Source organism: Notolepis coatsorum, assembly GCF_963971535.1.
Source record: "Notolepis coatsorum genome assembly, chromosome: 19".
Lineage (NCBI taxonomy): Eukaryota > Metazoa > Chordata > Actinopteri > Aulopiformes > Paralepididae > Notolepis > Notolepis coatsorum.
In genome coordinates this window covers 46,942,230-46,962,331 of record NC_140183.1, presented here as the reverse complement: position 1 = coordinate 46,962,331, position 20,102 = coordinate 46,942,230, and the positions used below count along the sequence as shown (strand labels likewise).

The following is a 20,102-nucleotide window of genomic DNA, read 5'->3' as shown; positions in this document are numbered from 1 at the left end:
GAAAAACTCACTAAAAGCTAGCAATAGGAGGGGGTTACCAGACATGGGAGCAAATAGACATCCTAACTAAACTAGACAGATTAATCTAAGGGTCAGACCCCGATCAGGTGAGATCAGGGTAGGTTGAAGGAGAGAGAAAAGATGGGTCTTAAGCAGGGATTTAAAAGCTTCGACAGAGCAGGCGCCCCTGACGACGGCAGGTAATTTGTTCCACAGGTAGGGAGCGAGGTAGACAAAGGCTCTGTGGCCGGCGGATTTATTTGTAACCCTAGGAATTGATAGAAGCCCCGCATTTTGTGAGTGCAGAGCAAGAGCGGGCGAGTATCGAGAGATGAGATCGGATAGATAGAGCGGTGCAAGCCCATTTAAAATTTTGTAGGTGAGGAGTAGCACTTTAAAGTCAGATCGGGCTTGAATAGGAAGCCAGTGTAGGGCGGACAAAACTGGTGTGATGTGATAAAATTTTCTAGTTTTAGTTAGTATCCGTGCAGCCGCATTTTGCACGAGTTGAAGATTTTTTATGCTTGAATTAGGTAGGCCTGAAAAAAGTGCATTACAGTAGTCTAGACGTGATGAGACAAAAGCATGAATTAGGGTTTCAGCATCAGCCAGAGTTAAAATGGAGCGAATTTTTGCGATATTACGAAGATGGAAGAAGGCAATTTGTGACATTTTTTATATGTGCATTAAATGAGAGGAAGGAATAAAAAATTACTCAGAGGTTTTTTATGGTGGAGCTCTGGGATACATGACAAGTATCAAAGTTGAGGGAGATGTCCTGAAACAAGCCTCTGTGGTTTGGGGGGCCAACAATTAACATCTCAGTTTTATCTGCATTAAGGAGTAAAAAAGTTTTGCGACATCCACTTTTTGACGGCAAGCAGGCAAACCTCAAGATTTTGTAATTGGGAGGAATCATTTGGCTTAATAGGTATATATAATTGGGTGTAGTCAGCGTAAAAAAAAATGAAAGTTTATGCCAAATTTGCGTATGATATTGCAGAGGGGTAGCATGTAAATCGAAAATAGTAAAGGGCCCAGGACAGAGCCTTGTGGGACCCCACATTGCACTGGGAGGGTCTCAGATGTTAAATCATTATAGACCATGCAGTGTGTTCTATCAGTTAAATAAGATTTAAACCAAGCAAGTGTGTGACCCCGAATGCCGACATGATTCTCAAGCCGACCTAGAAGAATCGAATGATCGATAGTATGAAAGGCTGCACTGAGATCAAGCAATAAGAGCACAGAAGTTAGGTTTGAGTCAAGAGAGAGCAGTAAGTCATTTGTGACTTTTGAGAGATTTGGGGTGCTTTTTCAATGTATGTGATGTATAGTTTGGGGGGAGGTGACCACAGCTAAAACGGTGATTGAAATGTGCATGGAAGACGGTGATATTGACGTGGTGGAACCAGTGGTTTCACAGGCACAGGCCGAGTCAGCGAGGGTTTTGTTATGAATTCCTTGGAAGAACATCTGAGATTAGAGTGTACTGTCTCCCAGGGCAGGAGGGAGAGAGGTTCATCTTAATGAAACGTGAGTTTATTAGTGTTAAAGGTTATGCAGTTGTCATGACAACACGTCGCATGACAACCAGAAGGCGGGGCCGTCGTTGCGACGACGAACATCTATGAGTCGAACGGTGTTTCCGGGTGTAAGGCAGACCAGAATCTGACCAAGAGCGAGTAGGACTGAGATCACACGAAGACACTCTCTCCTCTCATTGAGAGGGGGGGGGGGGGGGGAGAATGCCACATCACCAGTAGCTTCGGCTACCACGAGGATGGTCTTAGGCTAACGAACAGGCCTGAACACTATTGGACTGAATCACAAAAGGACGATAGACGAACACGCCGAAAGATCATTAGAATAGACTCTTCAAGACTTCCGGTTTGACCGCGGAAGAACATGGCTGCTTAACTCGCGAGCTCCCCGACAGCAAAATGACTTAGCCCCGGAAAACATTTATTAACAACACCAGGGTACATATTTAATAGGGATGAAAAAAGGGGCTATCACGAGACGTATGGCGCACACGATTCCAACTGAAAAGGACGAAGGAATGGCAGAGAATGAAGACGTAACGGGAGAAAAAGATGGCGACGATGACTGTGAACAAGAAGCCACGCTGCTGAACATATTCAACGAGCTCAAAGACTTCAGAAAAGACAATGAGCGTCAATTTCGGGAGATAAGAAATGACATGAACAAAATGAACGACAGGCTCGATGAAACTGAGGGGAGAATCGGAGAAAATGAAAACGTGCTTGGTGCGGCGACGGCTCTAATAAAAAAGCTAATGCAGAGGCAGGCCGACGTGGAGGCTAAACTACTCGACCAGGAGGGCAGGACGAGGAGAGAGAACCTGCGGGTGTATGGTATCCCGGAGGAAAAAGAGGGGAAAGACATGCATGGATTTCTAGACGGCTTGTTTAAAAATGCCCTCGGTCTGCCTCAGGACATGGACCTTCGTATCGAAAGAGCACACCGGGCACTGGCCCCGAGGCCTAACAACCCACAGCTGAAGCCACGGTCAATCGTGGTTAAGTTTGGGAGTTACAAAATGAAGGAAGAGATAATACGCCGAACATGGCAGAAGAAGAACGTCTCATGTGGCAACGATCGCTTATATGTCGACCATGACTTCCCCACCGAAATACTGAAGAAGCGAGGAGAATATGCCGAGGCCAAGAGAATAATGAAAGAGAAGAATCTCAAGTTCCAGACACCGTATCCAGCGAAGATGAGGGTATTCTACGAAGATGGCACCCGCCTGTACCAGAACGCGGCGGAGGCAACGGCGGATATGGCAAAGCGTGGATTCAAGATCACCGTGGTGAACCCGACTACCGACCCGGACCGAGAGGAGATAATGCGGCTGTCTACCTGGCAGACAATGGGAGGAAAACGGGGACCGGGGGACGACATGCAGACGACGGGGACTGAGCGCCCCACACAGCAGGGCAATGGTCATCACGGATACCGGGAGAGACTGCAGGGATTCAGACGGGGACAGTCGGAGGCGGACAATTGAGATAAAGTTCATGAAGCGCATGAATACAGATAAGTCACGGGGGCATCGTCATAAAGTAAATAACATCAAAAAAAAAATTCAATATGTATATAGAAAAAAAAAAAAAAAAAAAAGTGGTTGGAAGGGAAGAAAAAAAAAAAAAAAAAAGAGAAGAAAAAGACGTGAAATGAAAATAGAGGGCAATGGTTAGAAGAATATAATAAAAGTATGGGAGGGGAAATATCCCAGATGGATACAGGAAAAATATAACGAAATGAACCACAGGCCATCATGGCTATGTCATAGAAGTTACAATGTACCAAGATATATCTGAAAGATATACAAATGTTAATGCTTGGAAACGTTACCGTTTTGTCAAGTTCAGTTGAATTGATCGCACTGTATATAGATTACAGTGTGAGCCATACGTTACGTCAGGGTTTACAAGATAATAGGGGCACAGTTTTGGGCAATCTGCCTCGTGCTGTATGCACTCCTCTGTTAGTCGAGGGGGACCAAGGTGCATGGGTGAGTATCGATTTCACCCTCGGTACGACTGTTCTATCTGGGGTCATATCGAACGTAGCTTGGGTAAATGTGGGGGGGGAAGTGTATTTATGTTTTTATATGTTCTTTTTTATTTCATTGTATACTATACTACTGTATATATATCTTCACACTCTCAGGCACTAGACTACGTCATGGATTGCACAGGGGAGATGCACTACGAGAAATATGGGGCTGATTAAAATAATATCGTGGAATATAGACGGATGTCATCATCCCATTAAGAGAAAGAAGATATTGACGTTCTTGAAACAAAAAAAGGCAGATATTGCACTAATTCAGGAATCACACCTGGATGAAGAAGAGTCGGCCAAGCTTAAAAGGGATTGGGTGGGAGTGGGACAAATATACTATAGCACGTTCTCTTCTAGGAAGAGGGGGGTGGCAATATTGGTGAGAAAAAACTTAGACCTAAAGGTACACAATAGTTTCTCACATGATGAGGGAAGATGGGTTATACTGGATGCTGATCTAGAGGGACAGAGGACTACTTTAGCTAATATATATGCGCCCAACGGGTCGTCCTCAGACTTTTTCCATGAGGTGTGTGAGGTGATCAGGAAAATAGGGAATAGCAACGTAATCATAGGGGGGGACTTCAACTTGGTTGGAAACACCTTGATAGACAGATCATACCAACCCAAAACCGCTGACAACACAGGGAGACTGGCGGTTGGTGTTCTGATAGAGGAATTGGGTCTAGTGGATGTTTGGAGGGTTATGAACCCACAAGAAAGAGACTACACGTTTTACTCTCACCCACATTCCTCATACTCTAGAATAGATTATTTCCTGATCTCTAGCGCACTTGTAGAACAGGTTGCAAGTACTGGGATAGGGAACATTGTAATATCTGACCATGCTCCGGTTGATTTAGTGATCACATCCATGGAAGAAGGGCAACGATCTCGGAGATGGCGATTCAATAACCTAATGTTAAATGATGAAGGATCGTGTACATACATTAGAACTATATTTAAGGAATTTTGGGAACTTAATGAAGGGTCAATAGATGATAGTGGCATAATGTGGGACACATGTAAAGCTTACATGAGAGGACGACTCATACAATACGGTGCGATACTAAAAAGGGCGGAGAAACAAAAAATGACAATGTTAGATGGGGAAATTAAAATACTTTCGAAACAGCACAGCCAAAGACCAGACCCAGAAACGTGGAGGAACCTAAGCAAATCCAAATACGAATTGAACAACATATATCAAAAGAAGGCTGAATATGCGTTATTTAGGACCAACCGAAAATATTATGAACAAGGGGAGAGAGCGGGTAAAATATTAGCGAATCGGGTTAAACAAATGCATAATCAGAATATTATATCCTCGATTCGTAATAAAGATGACAAGATTATTACAGACAAAAAGGAAATTAATAATGTCTTCAGGTGCTTCTACCAGGACTTATATACCCCACAGAAGGCGGTGGATCAGCTAAAAATGGACGCGTTCTTCGACAAAATCAAATTACCGTCATTATCGAAACAGCAGGTAAAATCAATGGAGGGGGGGGTCTCGATAGAAGAAATACACGCGGCAATCAACAGCCTTAAATTGGGTAAAGCACCAGGAGACGACGGGTTTACTCCCGATTTCTACAAACAATTCAGTGATATAATCGCTCCGAGATTATTAAAAGTATATGAGGACTCACTGATAAAGGGGGGATTGCCCACTAGCCTGAGATCTGCCACTATTACATTACTACAGAAAAAGGGCAAAGACCCTCAATGCTGTGGAAGCTATAGACCTATATCCCTGAGCAACTTGGAAGAAAAAGTATTGGCAAAGATACTTGCGAATAGAATAGAAGATGTATTACCAACCTTGGTGCATTCAGATCAAGTGGGCTTTGTGAAGGGGAGAAACTCAGCTGATAATATCCGCAGACTCCTACACATAATGTGGAAGGTAAGGAATGATATAGAACCTACAGTGGCCTTCTCATTGGATGCCGAAAAGGCCTTTGATAAGGTGGAAGTTGCATTCTTATTTCACACGCTAGAGCGCTTCGGGTTTGGTCCATCGTTTACTGGGTGGGTAAAACTGTTATACACAAATCCGATGGCATTAGTATTGACCAACGGGATCGTGTCCTCGCCCTTTAACCTAGGGCGGGGGACGAGGCAAGGTTCCCCGCTTTCTCCCCAAATGTTTGCGCTTTTCCTCGAACCACTTGCTATCGCACTGAGGAATAATCAGGACATCAAAGGGATAATAGCGGGGCAGGTAGAACATAAATTATTTTTATATGCGGACGATATCTTATTGGTATCCAGCAATCCCCGAACAGCAGTTGGGATCATTGGAAATGTTATCGAGTCCTTCTCCGAAATATCTGGATACACAATCAACTGGAGCAAGTCAGAAGCAATGCCTCTCTCTAAATGCTGTCCCCCTGATATCAGAAGGGGGTGGCAATACAGATGGATGCCGTCAGGATTGATATACCTAGGAATAAAGCTGATCCCAGGTCTGAAAGAGTTGATGCAAGCCAATATTGCCCCTATAATCGAACACATTAGTGCTCTGACCCAGAATTGGGCCAAAATGAATATGTCCCTCCTGGGAAAGATAAACCTAGTGAAAATGATATTAGCTCCCAAGTTAAACTATATCCTATATATGTTGCCGCTGACTCTCCCGACCCAGTTACTCAAACAGTATGACAAAGTCATTAATGTATATCTGTGGGGGGGCAAAAGGCCGCTGTTTGGACGGACCAAAATGTATGCAGCAAAGGAAAATGGCGGTTTATCCCTGCCTAAACTAGACTGGTATCACTATGCATTCTCGCTCTCCCAGCTCTCCAAACTGAATCACTCGTCTGAGGAGGCACCTGCTTGGGTCAGGATGGAGGAGGAAATGATATATCCCTCATCTCTGGAATCCTTCCTGACACAATCAGACAGACCTACACCTCTTAAAAACCCTTTGATGGCATTTATCAGGGAAACTTGGAATCAATCGCACAAAATGACTGGTGATAGCCCATACTTAACTACGAGAGCCTCTATATGGTATAATAAGAAACTAAAGATTGGGAAGAAATCAGTCATATGGGACGATTGGGTTAAAAGGGGGATACATGTACTGGGTGATATAGCCGGGGAGGATGGGGTTTTGCCTTTTGAGGATATTAAGGAGGATTTTGATATAGATAATAAAAACTTTTATAAATTCCTACAGATTAGACATTGTATATCGTCATCAATAGGAGGACCAAAGTGCGGCCCAATTACTGCAATTCAAGAAATATTCTATAAAGGATGGCGCAGGAAAGGCGGTGCGTCAAGATTTTATGATGTTATAAGAGAATACAATGCACCCAAATTGGCGGGTTTGAGATTGAGCTGGGAAAACGATGTACATGAGGAGATTACTGAGGAAATGTGGGAGAAACTGGTATCCAAATGGAGTAAATTCTCTAGGGAGGCGCAATCACAACTTATTTTTTACAAAGTACTGAACAGAAGCTATTGGACGCCTAGTAAGCTGGCCAGACTGAAATTAAGGGACAGTGACATCTGCTGGAGATGTGAGAAGGAGACAGGCACCTTACTGCACATGTTGTACGAATGTGAGAAGGTCCGGAAAATGTGGGATCAAATTGTGATATTCCTAAGTAAAGTTCTGAATGTGAAGATAAATAACGCCCCAATGGCATGTGTTTTGGGTATAGTACCGAAAGGGATTAAACTGCCTAAATACCGGGGAATGTGGTATAGAATGGCCATGATATCAGGATGTAGAATTGCATTACGACATTGGAAATCACCTGTTGATATTACTTTTAAAGAATGGATGGAACTAATGTTCCGGACAGCATCATATGAAAGGGTGACATATAGAGTCGCAGGAAGAGAGGATATCTTCGCTGAGGTGTGGGACAGTTTTCTACACCTGACTGAACGGTCTGGGGATGAATGATTAAGGTGGGGTTTCAGTATTATCAATGATGAAGGTGAAAAATGGGATCTGACTTGATGGTACCTATACTTTATATTGTATTATATATGTATATGCATTAACGTATATGCATCTTAGTTATATACGCACGTATAGTAATGTTTTTTTTTGTAAGTACTTTTTAATTTCCATGTCTGTTTTTGGTATGTCTGTATAAGTCTTTTGTATGTTTTATATGTCAATACGAAAAAGAAAAAAACAAATCTTGGACTTTGCATGTTATGCTGTTGAAAGATATTTCTTGAATATTTGTAAGATTTGTACAAAAATATCAATAAAAAAAAAAAATAGACTCTTCAAGGACGATACAATTTGATAACATCTGATAACATCTGATTATGAGGTTCTGTTTATAGCAATAAAACAACGCTTTTCCTCATAAGGTATCTCACGGTGTCGGAGTGTCGAATTCTTACGGAAGTGGAGAATTATTATGGTTTATGGATTGCACTAACGGGGGAGATAAGGATCTTATCTGCCAGTATCGGAGACGTCAGGACCATTAAAATGACACAACGCAGAGGAATTGGATGGAGGGCCAAAACAGATGAAGACGTGATACTGGCCAGTTTGATCAGAATCTTACACTTTGGTAACCGCCGTTTCGGTGGAGTGTAAGGCTCTAAAGCCAGATTGAAAAGATTCATTAAGATTATTGTTTGATAGATGGTCAGTAAGTTGCGTTGCGACAATCCGTTCTAATATTTTGGATAGGAACGGAAGATTGGAGATGAGTCTGTAATTTTTTAAGATTAGAGGGTCGAGGTTCGGTTTTTTAAGTAGTGGTTTAGGCGCTTGTTACACTCAGTGTTTTTGTGCTAGTTTTTATACGTTTTTGAATACGTTTGCTGTCCCTTTTACATAGAAATGCCATTTTTGGCGGATACGTTGTGGCCCTACTGAAAACGCTAAATTGTGTTTTCCGTTTTGGAGTAGCGCCAAAACTCGCCGACAACAGTTGTGTAATCTGCGCGGAGCCGTTGTTGCTCAACACCCATGCGCAGTAGACTGTCAGACTGCAGTGTAACCTACAGCCCGCGCGCAGCACCATGTATATCCCTCCTGTCTGGCTGTCTGTCTCGAGCCCGGGGAGCAGCACCGAGCAGTGGCCGAGGAGCAGCCCGCTCGCAGCACCGTGTATCTCTCCTGTCTGGGCTGTCTGTCTGTCTGTCTCGAGCAGCAGCCCGAGCAGCACCGAGCAGCAGCAGCCCCCATGCCCCGCCTAGGGATGGGTACCTTTCACATTTGAACCGATACCGGTTAAAAAGTTAAAAAAAAATTAATAAAAAATATTTTTTTTAATTTTTTTTTCGGTTTCTCACTTGATTCGATACTCGGTAGTACCGACGTGTTTCGGTTCGGTACCTCAAAAGTACCGAATTCGGTACCCATCCCTAGCCCCGCCTCATCTCTCCTGCCTCGAGCAGCACCGAGCATAATGCCATAATGTTATTCCGCGAGCCCAGCTGTCAGAAACTGTACATTGTAACGTTAACACAGTGCACCCTACCTAACTGCTTGTGTATTCTAGCAGTGTTTTAGAGGTTATTTTGTACAGTATCTTTATCTGCACTGAAACATACATTTCTACAGTACATGCAGTTGTTGGTAGATAACCGTGATTATGTTTATTTATTTATCTATCTCTCTGTGAGCAAAACCTATTAATATTACATATGTGTTGGCGGAATCGCGTCAATGTTTGTTATGAATAAAACGCCCGAAAGTTACAAAGTAGCCTACAGTTGACAGCTGGGCTGTGTTAACGTTACAATGTACAGTCGGGCGAAATAACATTATGAATGCCCGAAATAACATAGCATTACAAAGTACAGTTGACAGCTGGGCTGTGTTAAAGTTACAATGTACAGTCCCGCGAAATAATGTTATGAATGCGCGAAATAACAACATTACAAAGTACAGTTGACAGCTGGGCTGTGTTAATGTTACAATGTACAGGGAGGGAGTGTAACTACCTCCCCGCGCATGCTCAGTGCTGAATTCGAGGCGAGATCCGTTGCGGTCTGACCACGCCTCGTTCTGACAAAAACAAAGTACTCGGGTTGCAAACGAAAGTGTGACTCGCCTCCCGCTACATTGCCGCGAAACTCATCTGAAAATGAAACGAAAATGAAACGAAAGTCTAACCGCAGCCTTAATGACGGCTGATTTAAAAGCCAGGGGCACCACGCCAGTAGACAAGGAGGTGTTGAAGATATTGAGTAGGGCAGGGCCTAGAGTTGGGAAGAGCTTTTTGATGAGAGTTGCTGGAAGAGGGTCAAACAGACAGGTTGAGGGTTTAGCCGCGCCAACCAGTTTAGAGAGGGCACTAAGTGAGACGTTTTCAAATGCATCAACTCATCAAAAACCCAAGAACTCATCATCGACTTCAGACGCCAGCCAAACCCCAAAACCCCCATATCCATCTCCAGCAAACCCATAATCACCACAGACTCCTTCAAATTTCTCAGCACCCACATAAGCAATAACCTCAAATGGAAAACCAACACAGACCACATCCACAAAAAAGCCAATCAAAGACTCTTCTTCCTCCGCCAGCTAAAAAAAAATACAGAATCAGATAACATCTCCTGCTCCGTTTCTACCAGGCCATCATTCAAAGCATCCTCACCTTCTCCATAACAGTTTGGTACAGCATTCTTGACATTCACTCCAAAAACAAACTGCAAAGAATAATAAATAAATCCTCAAATAATCCGCACCCCCCTCCCATCACTCGAATCGCTCCACCACCAAAGTACAATAAGAGCAAGAAAAATTATCTCTGACCCCCCTCACCCAGTACACTACATCTTCCAGCTGCTGCCCTCCGGGAGGCGCTACAGATCCCCGACCACCAAAACATCCCGCTTTAAAAACAGCTTCTTCCCCAACTGCCATACGGACATTCCCCCCCCCCTACCTCTGTTGCTATGGACATGGACATAAACTTTGATATTGTGGTCTTTGTAATTATGTATTTAACTGCATGTAGTATGTACGTATTGTAAGTGATGTTATATGTTCTATGTTGGAACAATGCTAAACTGAAAACTAAATTCTACCAGCCTGGCTGGGTGGTCATTAAAGAATCTAATCTAAAGCTACTTTTATACAACATAAAAAAAAATTGATTTATGACCAGATGTCATTTGCGGTCCGAGAAAATAGAAAATATGTTTAAAATAATCTAGTTCGGGGCGCTCTAGTAGTACACCATGTACCGCGCTGCGTCGCGAAGCGGCCGTCCCGGGTTCGCTTCCCACTCCCGGTGACTTCCATTTGTCGCATGTCTTCCCCGCCTCTTCTCCCGTTCATCCTCTCCTCATCTGTCGGTCACGTCTGACCATGAAAAAGCGATAAACGCAAAAAAATAAATCTTAAAAAAAAAAAAAAAAAATCGAGTTCCCTTAAACGCTAACGCTATTAAATAAAAATATACAGCTGAGGTTAAAATAAGAATATGACTTGGCCTGGAAAAAAAGCAAATTGCACGCTCCATGTGACTCTTTCTTGTGCGCGAGTGTGCCCGGTGTAGATGCGCTCCTGTTGGGGTTGATCAGAGGAGTCATCCATGGCTTCAGTAGATAGCCCCGATCCACTGCATTTAAGTGATATTTTAATTGCAGATACCCCAGTAATAACATTACAATTTTTTATTTTTTTTTTAACCTCTTTCTCCTATTTTTCTCCGATTTTCTCTCCGTCCCAATTTTGTCGTTGTGCCAATTCCCCCCCTCCCCTACCTGGTTGTTGTACGCATGTTCTCCCACGAGTCGGTACAAGGGTGTCCTGATGTCGAACGCACGCTTCCTCCGAGACGTGCGCCGTCAAGCCAGTGACGCTCTTTTCACTTGGCAGCGAGGACTCTCATTGGTGGAGTGTAACGCGTGGAAGGGCACGCTATCTCCACCAAGTCCTGCCCCGCTTAGCAAGCGCCGAGACCTGACCTGTAGGCGTTGCTGTCCACAATGCCAGATTTCCACCCGCCAGCTTTCCCACCCCCTAATACTGCCAATTGTATTAGTATGAACGGCCAGCCAAGCTGGTAGCAACGCCGAGAGCTGGGCTCGAACCCAGTGTCTCCCGCGTTGGTGACGAGCGCAATCTCCGCTACGCCACCTGACCGCAATAACATTACAATTTAATTAAATAAAATTAGGCCTGGGCCGTGCGTTCCTCCCGGCCACCGGCAATGACTTATCAGCCAAATGCAACGATAAACCATGATGCATTCATTCGGAAAAACCTATTCCAAATGCTATTTATAGGGTTTGACAATAATTACACTAATGTCGCTATTTTACAATTAACTATAATGAATTACAGGTCATACCGAACACGTCAGTGTTGAAACTAATGCGCGTAAGCTTGCAGTTTTCTTATTCTACCGCTTGGCGCCATATACGCACGGTCTGAGCTGTGCGTAGATATATGTACAATCTCAAGCACACGTTCAAATTGATAAGTCCCACACTTTCCAGGCCAAGCATATAAAGCCGATTTGATTAATTTAACCTGGACACTCGCAATGGATAGGTTTGTTGTCAGAAGCGGCGCGTCACGTGCGTGTGTTCCAAATGCTGGCAAGAGAAAGGCAGAATTTAGTAGTAGCGATACCAGCACTACTATGAAACGGAGTAAAAGAAGTTATGATCCTAAATACTTGGCATATGGATTTACTTGGACTGGTCAAAAAGATGACCCGACACCACAGCGCGTTTTGTGTTACAAGAGTCAAGTCAAGAGTTTTATTTGTCACGGCATACAAGTATACAATGAAATGTGGGGGGTCTTGCCCGCAATGATGTGCATAATACAATAGTAATATATAATAAGAATCCAATAGAACGACATTGTGCAATAAAACAAGTAAACAAAGTAGGGCATATCGGTATATGTACATGAGATCCTTGCTAATGAGAGCTTTAAACCAAGTAAATTACAGCGGCACTTGGAAACTAAGCATCCTGAATTTAAAACGGTGATTTGAAGCCCATCATCTGTAGCCACATAGAAGGGCTCATTGATACATTTCGGAATTATTTCCCCGAAAGAAAGAGCACGGACAATTTTAACAACTGGATCCAAGATCCGTTCATTGCGCATGACGCAACAGGCCTCCCACTGTCTGAGCAGGAGGCGTTGATCGATCTTTCTTGTGACGAGCTACTGAAAGTCAAGTTCACTGGACAGGCCCTCGCGAAGTTTTGGATATCAGTCCGGAATGACTACCCAGTAGTGTTGTCAAAAATATCGAAAAATCTATACATATCGATTCTGAATATTTAAAACGGTTTCAATACTCATTTCCCGAAATATCTATACTTTCTGCAGTATCGATACCAGCTGGCTTGCTCGCAGTGTTGTACCGCAAGTTGTTGACAGACAGACACACGCTGTTTCAGAGCACACTTGCCCCTCCTCCTCCTCCCCCTCAGAGACCAACAGACACACGCTGCTGCAGCCCTCCCCCTCACAGACCTCAGTTTTATCAACAAAGATTTTAGCTCCGAATATGGCAAGTGCAGAGCCTCTGCAACTTGTGCTTGTGGATAAAGAAAACAGCAGAAGTGCTGTTTGGAAGTACTTCGGGTTTGAAGTAAATGACGAAGGAAAAGCTAAAGATGCCACGATGCCCATTTGCAAGCGTTGTTACAGAGCAGTGCCAACGATACAGCTATTAGCTAGGGCTGACCTTCGAATTTTTTTTTGGCAATCGAAGCTTCGGGGCCGAGCTTCGATTTTAATTCGAAGCTTCGAATTAAAAAAAAATCTATTAATCTTTTTTTTTTTATATATAATCTTTTTTTTTTTTTTTTATCTTATGTTGTGGGACTTGTACAGCACTTTGGTAAACTTTGTTGTTTTTAAATGTGCTCTATAAATAAAGTGGATTGGATTAATGAATTAAGTAGCCCCTTTCGTGACTGTGACACAGCCAACACGGCTGTGTGATTTAATTCAAGGTGGACCGCTGTTGTCGTTTGAACAACTTCAGATTTCATGGGAACTACCAATCCCCCAAATCAAGAATGTTTAAGATGAATGAAGTAAGATTTTGATTATTTGAAATATGGCCTGTGTAGACTAAACTATGCACAGAATTAAGTCAGTCTACAAGGTCCGGATTCTACATGGTCCGGCAATGTAGACCTTGTAGACTCCACTACAGACCAATTATCAGTGAATGTTCATGCATTTTTAAGAAGGGCTACTTCCACAAAAAAACAAAGAACTCACCAAAACATCTCAGTAGCACCTTATCTAAATGTTCTATTTCATATATGGAGATTCATATTTATTTATGTATTGCATGCATTTCTACATTTTATTTCCTATTTTGTTTATTCATCCCAGGATCTTTCTTTCTTATGTGTGGAATTCTACAAGGCATTTACATTCACATTTACATTTAGTCATTTAGCTGACGCTTTTATCCAAAGCGACTTACAAGTTCTGTACGACAGGTCATCAGGAAGGATACAACTCTATCAGCTGAGTAACAATATTCATCAAAGTGTTGCGTGTTACAGTGTAGGTTAGTTTATTAGGACAAGTGCAATAAATAAGGTTAGTTAGGGTGAGATTTTTTTTATTTTATTTCAGATAATGGTTGAAGAAGTGCGTCTTTAGTCGACGGCGAAAGATTGGACGGGATTCGGCTGTCCTAACTGGGGTGGGTAGTTCATTCCACCATTGTGGGGCAAGGACTGAGAATAGGCGTGTAGGTGGTGTATATGTGTTTGAGGATGATATCCTTCAAACAGGCAATAGTGATGATATAATTTGGGCAGTGCTGAGCTGGGTTCCTTTCCTCCAATGTATTTGTCCCCCGGCCCCACCCAATGGCCCCATGCACACACACAGAAGTAAATATAAAAATAAAAATAAAAAATAAAAATCTTTGAAAAAAATTATTATTATTATTTTTTTAACTTCGATTTATTTTATAATGTTCGAAGCTTGTGCCATCGAACGAAGCTTCGAAGCTTCGAAGTATTTAAGACAGCCCTACTATTAGCTAACGTTAGCTAGTCATTCCTCCATTAGCTTATGCTAGCTAGCTGGCCACCTTTATAATTACTTCATGGAAACGGAGTAACGTTAAGTCGAGTTCATTCATACTACACTAGTACACGTATGAACTCGACATAACGTTACCCCGTTTCCATGAAGTGTTTAATTAGCAGAAATCTTGTTGAAAATGTAACGTTAATAAATGCTCCGAGTCCGAGCATAGCTCCGGAGATCTCTCTCTCGCTCTCTCGCCGTCATGAAAATGGTTGTAGTTGTTGTTTTAACCAAATAAAAAGCAGCAGCACTATTGCATAACTGAGTCATGTTTGCTATGTATTTCTTTCTTTAGGAGAGTTTGTTTCACAGTTTTAGCATGATGTTTTATAGATGGCTAGGTTAAACAGGTTTTTGTTATTAAGAGGAGTTTGATTTAGATTAAATAATTTAGTTATTTTTAAATGTCTGATCTAAAGATAAACAAATGGTTTTAAAAGTGTTATATTTATCTTCTCTTATAGTACCAGAGAGAAGCTGAGGAGAATCAACCGAGTCTACCGTTGGAAATTCAGCTACCCCAGGTGCTCAGATGTGAAAAAAGTGCCCCCTATCGTCTCCCAGATGGTAATTCACCCTTTTGGATTGAACTCAATGAAAAAAAAAAACGGACTCCACATTTTACTTCTCACTCATGCAACCGGCGTCGATCGCTTCACTCTGGAGCCTCAGAGCAGCGGGGATTATGTGTTTTTACAGTATACGCGGATCAATAAAAGGATCGATTTTTTCGAATGGCGATCAGGAATTGGAATAATCTATTTGGATACCATCTGATCTCAGGTAAGGAATCTATGTTACCAGTCTTAGGATAATCAGACTCGTTTTCACGGAGATATACGGTAAGCGTTTCCCATATGTGTCCCCCAGGCTGTTTGACTGTGCGAGCGGTCAGGAACTAGGAGAATCGATTTTCAGCTCGCGGCACGAGCGTGTATGCGTACACATATACTATCGATAATCAGCGTTTATTTGAAAACGATTAATAAATAGGCCGAAAAATTACAACGTTCTAGAATATTCCAGTAAAGGGCGATTATCATAGAAAGTCTTATTTTTTCCGTGAAAACGAGTGCTTTTCAAAATGCTAGAAAACGGAAATTAACCGATAATCCGATGATCCGCTTTGACAATGTTGACTGGAAAATGAGTCTTTGATAAGCGACGGGTAGATTAGACACATAACCATAATTTAAAACATAGATTAGGCGATATTAACGCCAACATTGAAGTGGTGCTGGGCATTCAAGGGGGTAAAAAGGAATTAAGCTTGGGCTCTGAAAGTCTCGTTTTTGTTTATTCTTGAAAAGCAAATGTGAACACATTTATGAAAAAAAAAAAGTTCTGCAAACATATTTTGGCTAAATATGCCTCGATCGTTTTATAAATGTGTATACAGAAACAATTCCGTTTGATCATATTCATTAATTTCATTAATAACATTGTGCTGCAATTTCATTTGCTAATAAATGATCAAGTTCCAACGTGTGCTTTTATTTTGATATTTATTATTTCCATGTTGAAATTACGCGATACACGTGTGGGGCGGGGGTCGCCAAAAAAATTCCTAAATAAAATGGGGTTGCGGTATGAACAAGTTTGAGAACCCCTGGCATAGACGAGCAACAGAGAAGAAAACCCCATGGCTGCTCGCTTCCATCCCTCTAAACAAGCTGACAAACACAAGGACATCAAGCCAGTTGGGTCCTTGTTTGTACATTAATCAATTACACGATTCAACTCTTAACTTGTCACCCAAGGAAGTTGAGCACTATTTAACTTGGCTTGCCCACTGTGAAAGCAAACAATTAATGGAATGTGCCCCATTGGAGACAACATCCATCAGCCTAGGGGAAAGAATGTTTATTTTGTCTCTTTAAAAACATTTGCCACTAAATAGTTTTCAGACGATGATTACGGCTTGCTTTACAGAGTCAGTGTACAGTATTACAGTCTACTTGTGGGAGGTCATTGATGTGCGCACACACACACACAGAGCTGCAATGTGATGAATTAGTACCTCCAGTCTGTGCGTCAAAACGCTTGGTGGCGATGGCGTCAATCTCATCAATGAAGATGATGGCAGGCGCATTCTCCTTCGCCAGCCTGAAGACATCACGCACCATACGAGGGCCCTCGCCCAAGTACTTCTGAACAAACTCAGAGCCTACGACCCGAATGAACGCCGCTGGGAGAGGAAGGGAAAGACAATAAAGAAATCAATACATAAACTACGGTTGACATCACTAATCAAATCATCACTGATCCGCTTGTGCTCCCAAATCTCACTTAGGAAATAAGTAGGGTTGGGCATCGTTTGGATCTAAACTATTCCGGTTCCGATTCTCCATTTCGATTCCTGTTCTAAACTATTCTCGATTCAGATTATTTGAGGTGCAGGTCAAAACAGGTCACAGATTATTTCGCAGGATTATTTATTTTTGAAAATGTCATACTATTCACATTGTCAGTTGACTTGATACAGTTTAATTTGGTTGCTGTACTGTAACTAGGGTATTAATTAACAAAGTAAAAAAAATAATAATAATAATAAATTAGAATAGAAATTAAGAATCGAAATGCAAATATGTTAGATTAGAACCGGTTTTCGGTGCCCAACCCTAGAAATAAGCATAGATTTAATTCATGACTGTACATATTCCAGTGCCTCTGTGGAGCACTGAGCCTACCGGTGGTGTGGTGAGCAACAGCCTTGGCCAACATGGTCTTGCCGCAGCCTGGAGGTCCATACATGAGGACACCCCTGGGTGGGTCAATGCCAATCTGAGGACCAAATAGGTGAAAATAACTCAAATTGACAGTTGGTTCATCACGACAATGTATTTATGGTATGGTACTTTGCAAATGTTCTAGTTCTAGTTAACAAAGAAAGGGCTACGGTAACTTGAACACACCTGTTTATAGAGCTCAAAGTGTGTGAGGGGCAGCTCCACAGCTTCCCTAACTTCCTGCTTCTGGATGTCCATCCCTCCGATGTCAGCATACATCACATCTGGTTTCTGGTCTGGAAGAAGGAGCACAGGGGAATTATAAACACTAGGGGTGGGAATCACCAGAGGCCTCACGATACATACGATACTATCACGATACTTGAGTCACGATACGATAGTATTGCGATACTAAATATATTGCGATATGCTGAGTATTGCGATATTAATATTGTGATATATTGCGATATATTACCTTTTTTCAACTGCAAAGTAAAACTGTCAACATGTTTTATCTAATAAAATAAAGTTCAGTCTGTTCATCTCACTTCAATCATTTTTATTGCAGAACATGGTATTTTCTCAAGCAGACAGATGTAAACACTGTAATCTGTGTTGCATGTACCTGACAAACTGAACTGTTTGTATTACAGTCATATTCCAACTTAACTGAATGCACATGTGTGCGTGTGTGGACTACTGTACTATTACAGGTATTGAAATGAACAATGCAACTTCCTTACAATGCAACGTCCTTATAATAAAAAAATTATTAAAAGAAATAATAATTTATTAATAATTAAATATCAATACTTGGCATCCCTGTATCGATAAAGTATCGCCACGCAAAGTATCGCGATACTACTACGTATCGATTTTTCCCCCCCACCCCCAATAAACACCCAGCATAAACAGGATATTACTGCTCACAAACAGAACAAACCTATGAATTTGAATTGAAGGTTTTGTTTTTACTATCAGTAAGTATGGAAATTAAGTTGATAAAGCAACTAAACTTTTCTTAGTTTTTGATGTGTTGTTTGGACTTGATAATTACAAGTAGACCTATCCTTTACAACAGCGCCTCTTGTTCGCAAGTCAGCCTTCTTTAGTATTTTTCTTTTCCCCATTTAGCTTCACTTTGGCATTTTGGATTCATAGTTCCACAATGAACGATTATCTGAATCAGCATAAGATAAGACATTCCTTTATTGATCCTCTTGGGGAAATTCAGGCGTCATAGCAGCATGGGGGGGGGGGGGGGTACAGGTATGGGCATGGTAATAGTAGAAGACATAAATATAGGCAATACAATTATAGTACACATAAAAATAAGCAGTGTAAACAATATAATTAACTCTGAATATAAGCATATGAGCAAGTAGGTAGTGTGATCAAAGGTGCAGATGAGGGTCTGTATGCCCCATCAGTTATACGTTATAAATATGGTCAATAACACTTAGAATCTGAATATATACCCATACCCACTCAGGGCAGTATGGGGTAGAACACATAGTAGCATACTACAAAAACCTAAGGGTCCGCAAAGACGACTTCAAACTGGAAATGGTAACAACAGATGAGGTACTCAAAAAACTGAGCGCCCTCCAACCTAACAAGGCCACTGGCCATGACAACATCCCCTCCAAATTCCTCAGAGACTCAGCAGCCGCCATCACCCCAAGTTCAAGTTCAAGTTCTTTAATAGTTGTCATACAGAAGTACATAATACTTTCATACAAAATGCTTCTTACTGTTACGCTCCAGAGACTGTGCTAGACAAGATAGTATCAAATAACATAATAACATAATATAGCATGAATTTAGAAGAAGAAAATGAGGTCACAGTGTTCGGTATAGACATATGTACAATGTTCTGAGTTACCATATAATATACAATACACAATACTATGCAGTGTACTAATGTACAGTACTATCTAGTGCAAAGCAGAAATGGGATGAGGTACAATTTTAGGTACAATTTACAGTAAGGTGTACGAGTTGTAGTGCAATCCTTCATCCATAAATATAAATATAAAGTGTGGGGAGTGGGTGCTACAGTGTGTTTGTTTAAAGTGGGTGTGTGCTATAAAGTGTGTGGAGTGGGTGCTACAGTGTGTTTGTTTAAAGTGGGTGTGTGCGTGTGGATGTGTGTGCTATGTGCGTTTGGTGGTTGTTGTTGTGTAGTGTTCATTCATTGTTCGTTTAGCAGCCTGATGGCCTAGGGATAGAAGCTTCTTCTGAGTCTTTCTGTGCTCGCCTTGAGACTCCGGTATCGCTTGCCTGACCGCAGCAGTTCAAAGAGGCAGTTGTTCGGGTGACTGGAGTCTTTAATGATTCTCTTAGCCTTGCCCTTGCAACGCTTGTAGTAAATGTTCTGGAGGGTGGGGAGCCCCCCTCCAATTGTGCGTTCGGCTGAACGTGTCACTCTTTGTAGTCTGCTTCGGTCTTGTGCAGTGCTATTCCCAAACCAGGAGGTGATGTTGCCGGTCAAGATGCTCTCTATTGTACATGAGTAGAAGTTCTTAAGGATCTTCTGGCTGACTTGGAACTTCCTTAGGCGCCTGAGGAAGTAGAGGCGTTGTCGTGCCTTCTTCACAACACTGTCAATGTGTGTGGTCCATGTCAAGTCCTCGGATATGTAGGCTCCGAGGTACTTGAAGCTGTTGACTCTCTCAACCGGTGCCCCGTCGATGCTGAGGGGGCTGTAGTCCTTGACCCCCGACCTCCTGAAG

The 20,102-nt window shown here is 42.1% G+C and overlaps 1 protein-coding gene across 1 annotated transcript in view; it reads right to left on the bottom strand.

Annotated features, from left to right (window-relative positions):
* The window catches only part of psmc4 (proteasome 26S subunit, ATPase 4), a 56,080-nt gene that overhangs the window by 12,795 nt on the left and 23,183 nt on the right, over positions 1-20,102 (bottom strand). Inside the window, exons 5-7 of the mRNA XM_084335729.1 lie at positions 17,554-17,663; positions 17,329-17,422; positions 16,659-16,826 (exon numbers count right to left, since the gene is read on the bottom strand). Coding sequence (XP_084191855.1) covers positions 16,659-16,826; positions 17,329-17,422; positions 17,554-17,663 — 372 coding nt within the window. The remainder of the gene's footprint in view (positions 1-16,658; positions 16,827-17,328; positions 17,423-17,553; positions 17,664-20,102) is intronic.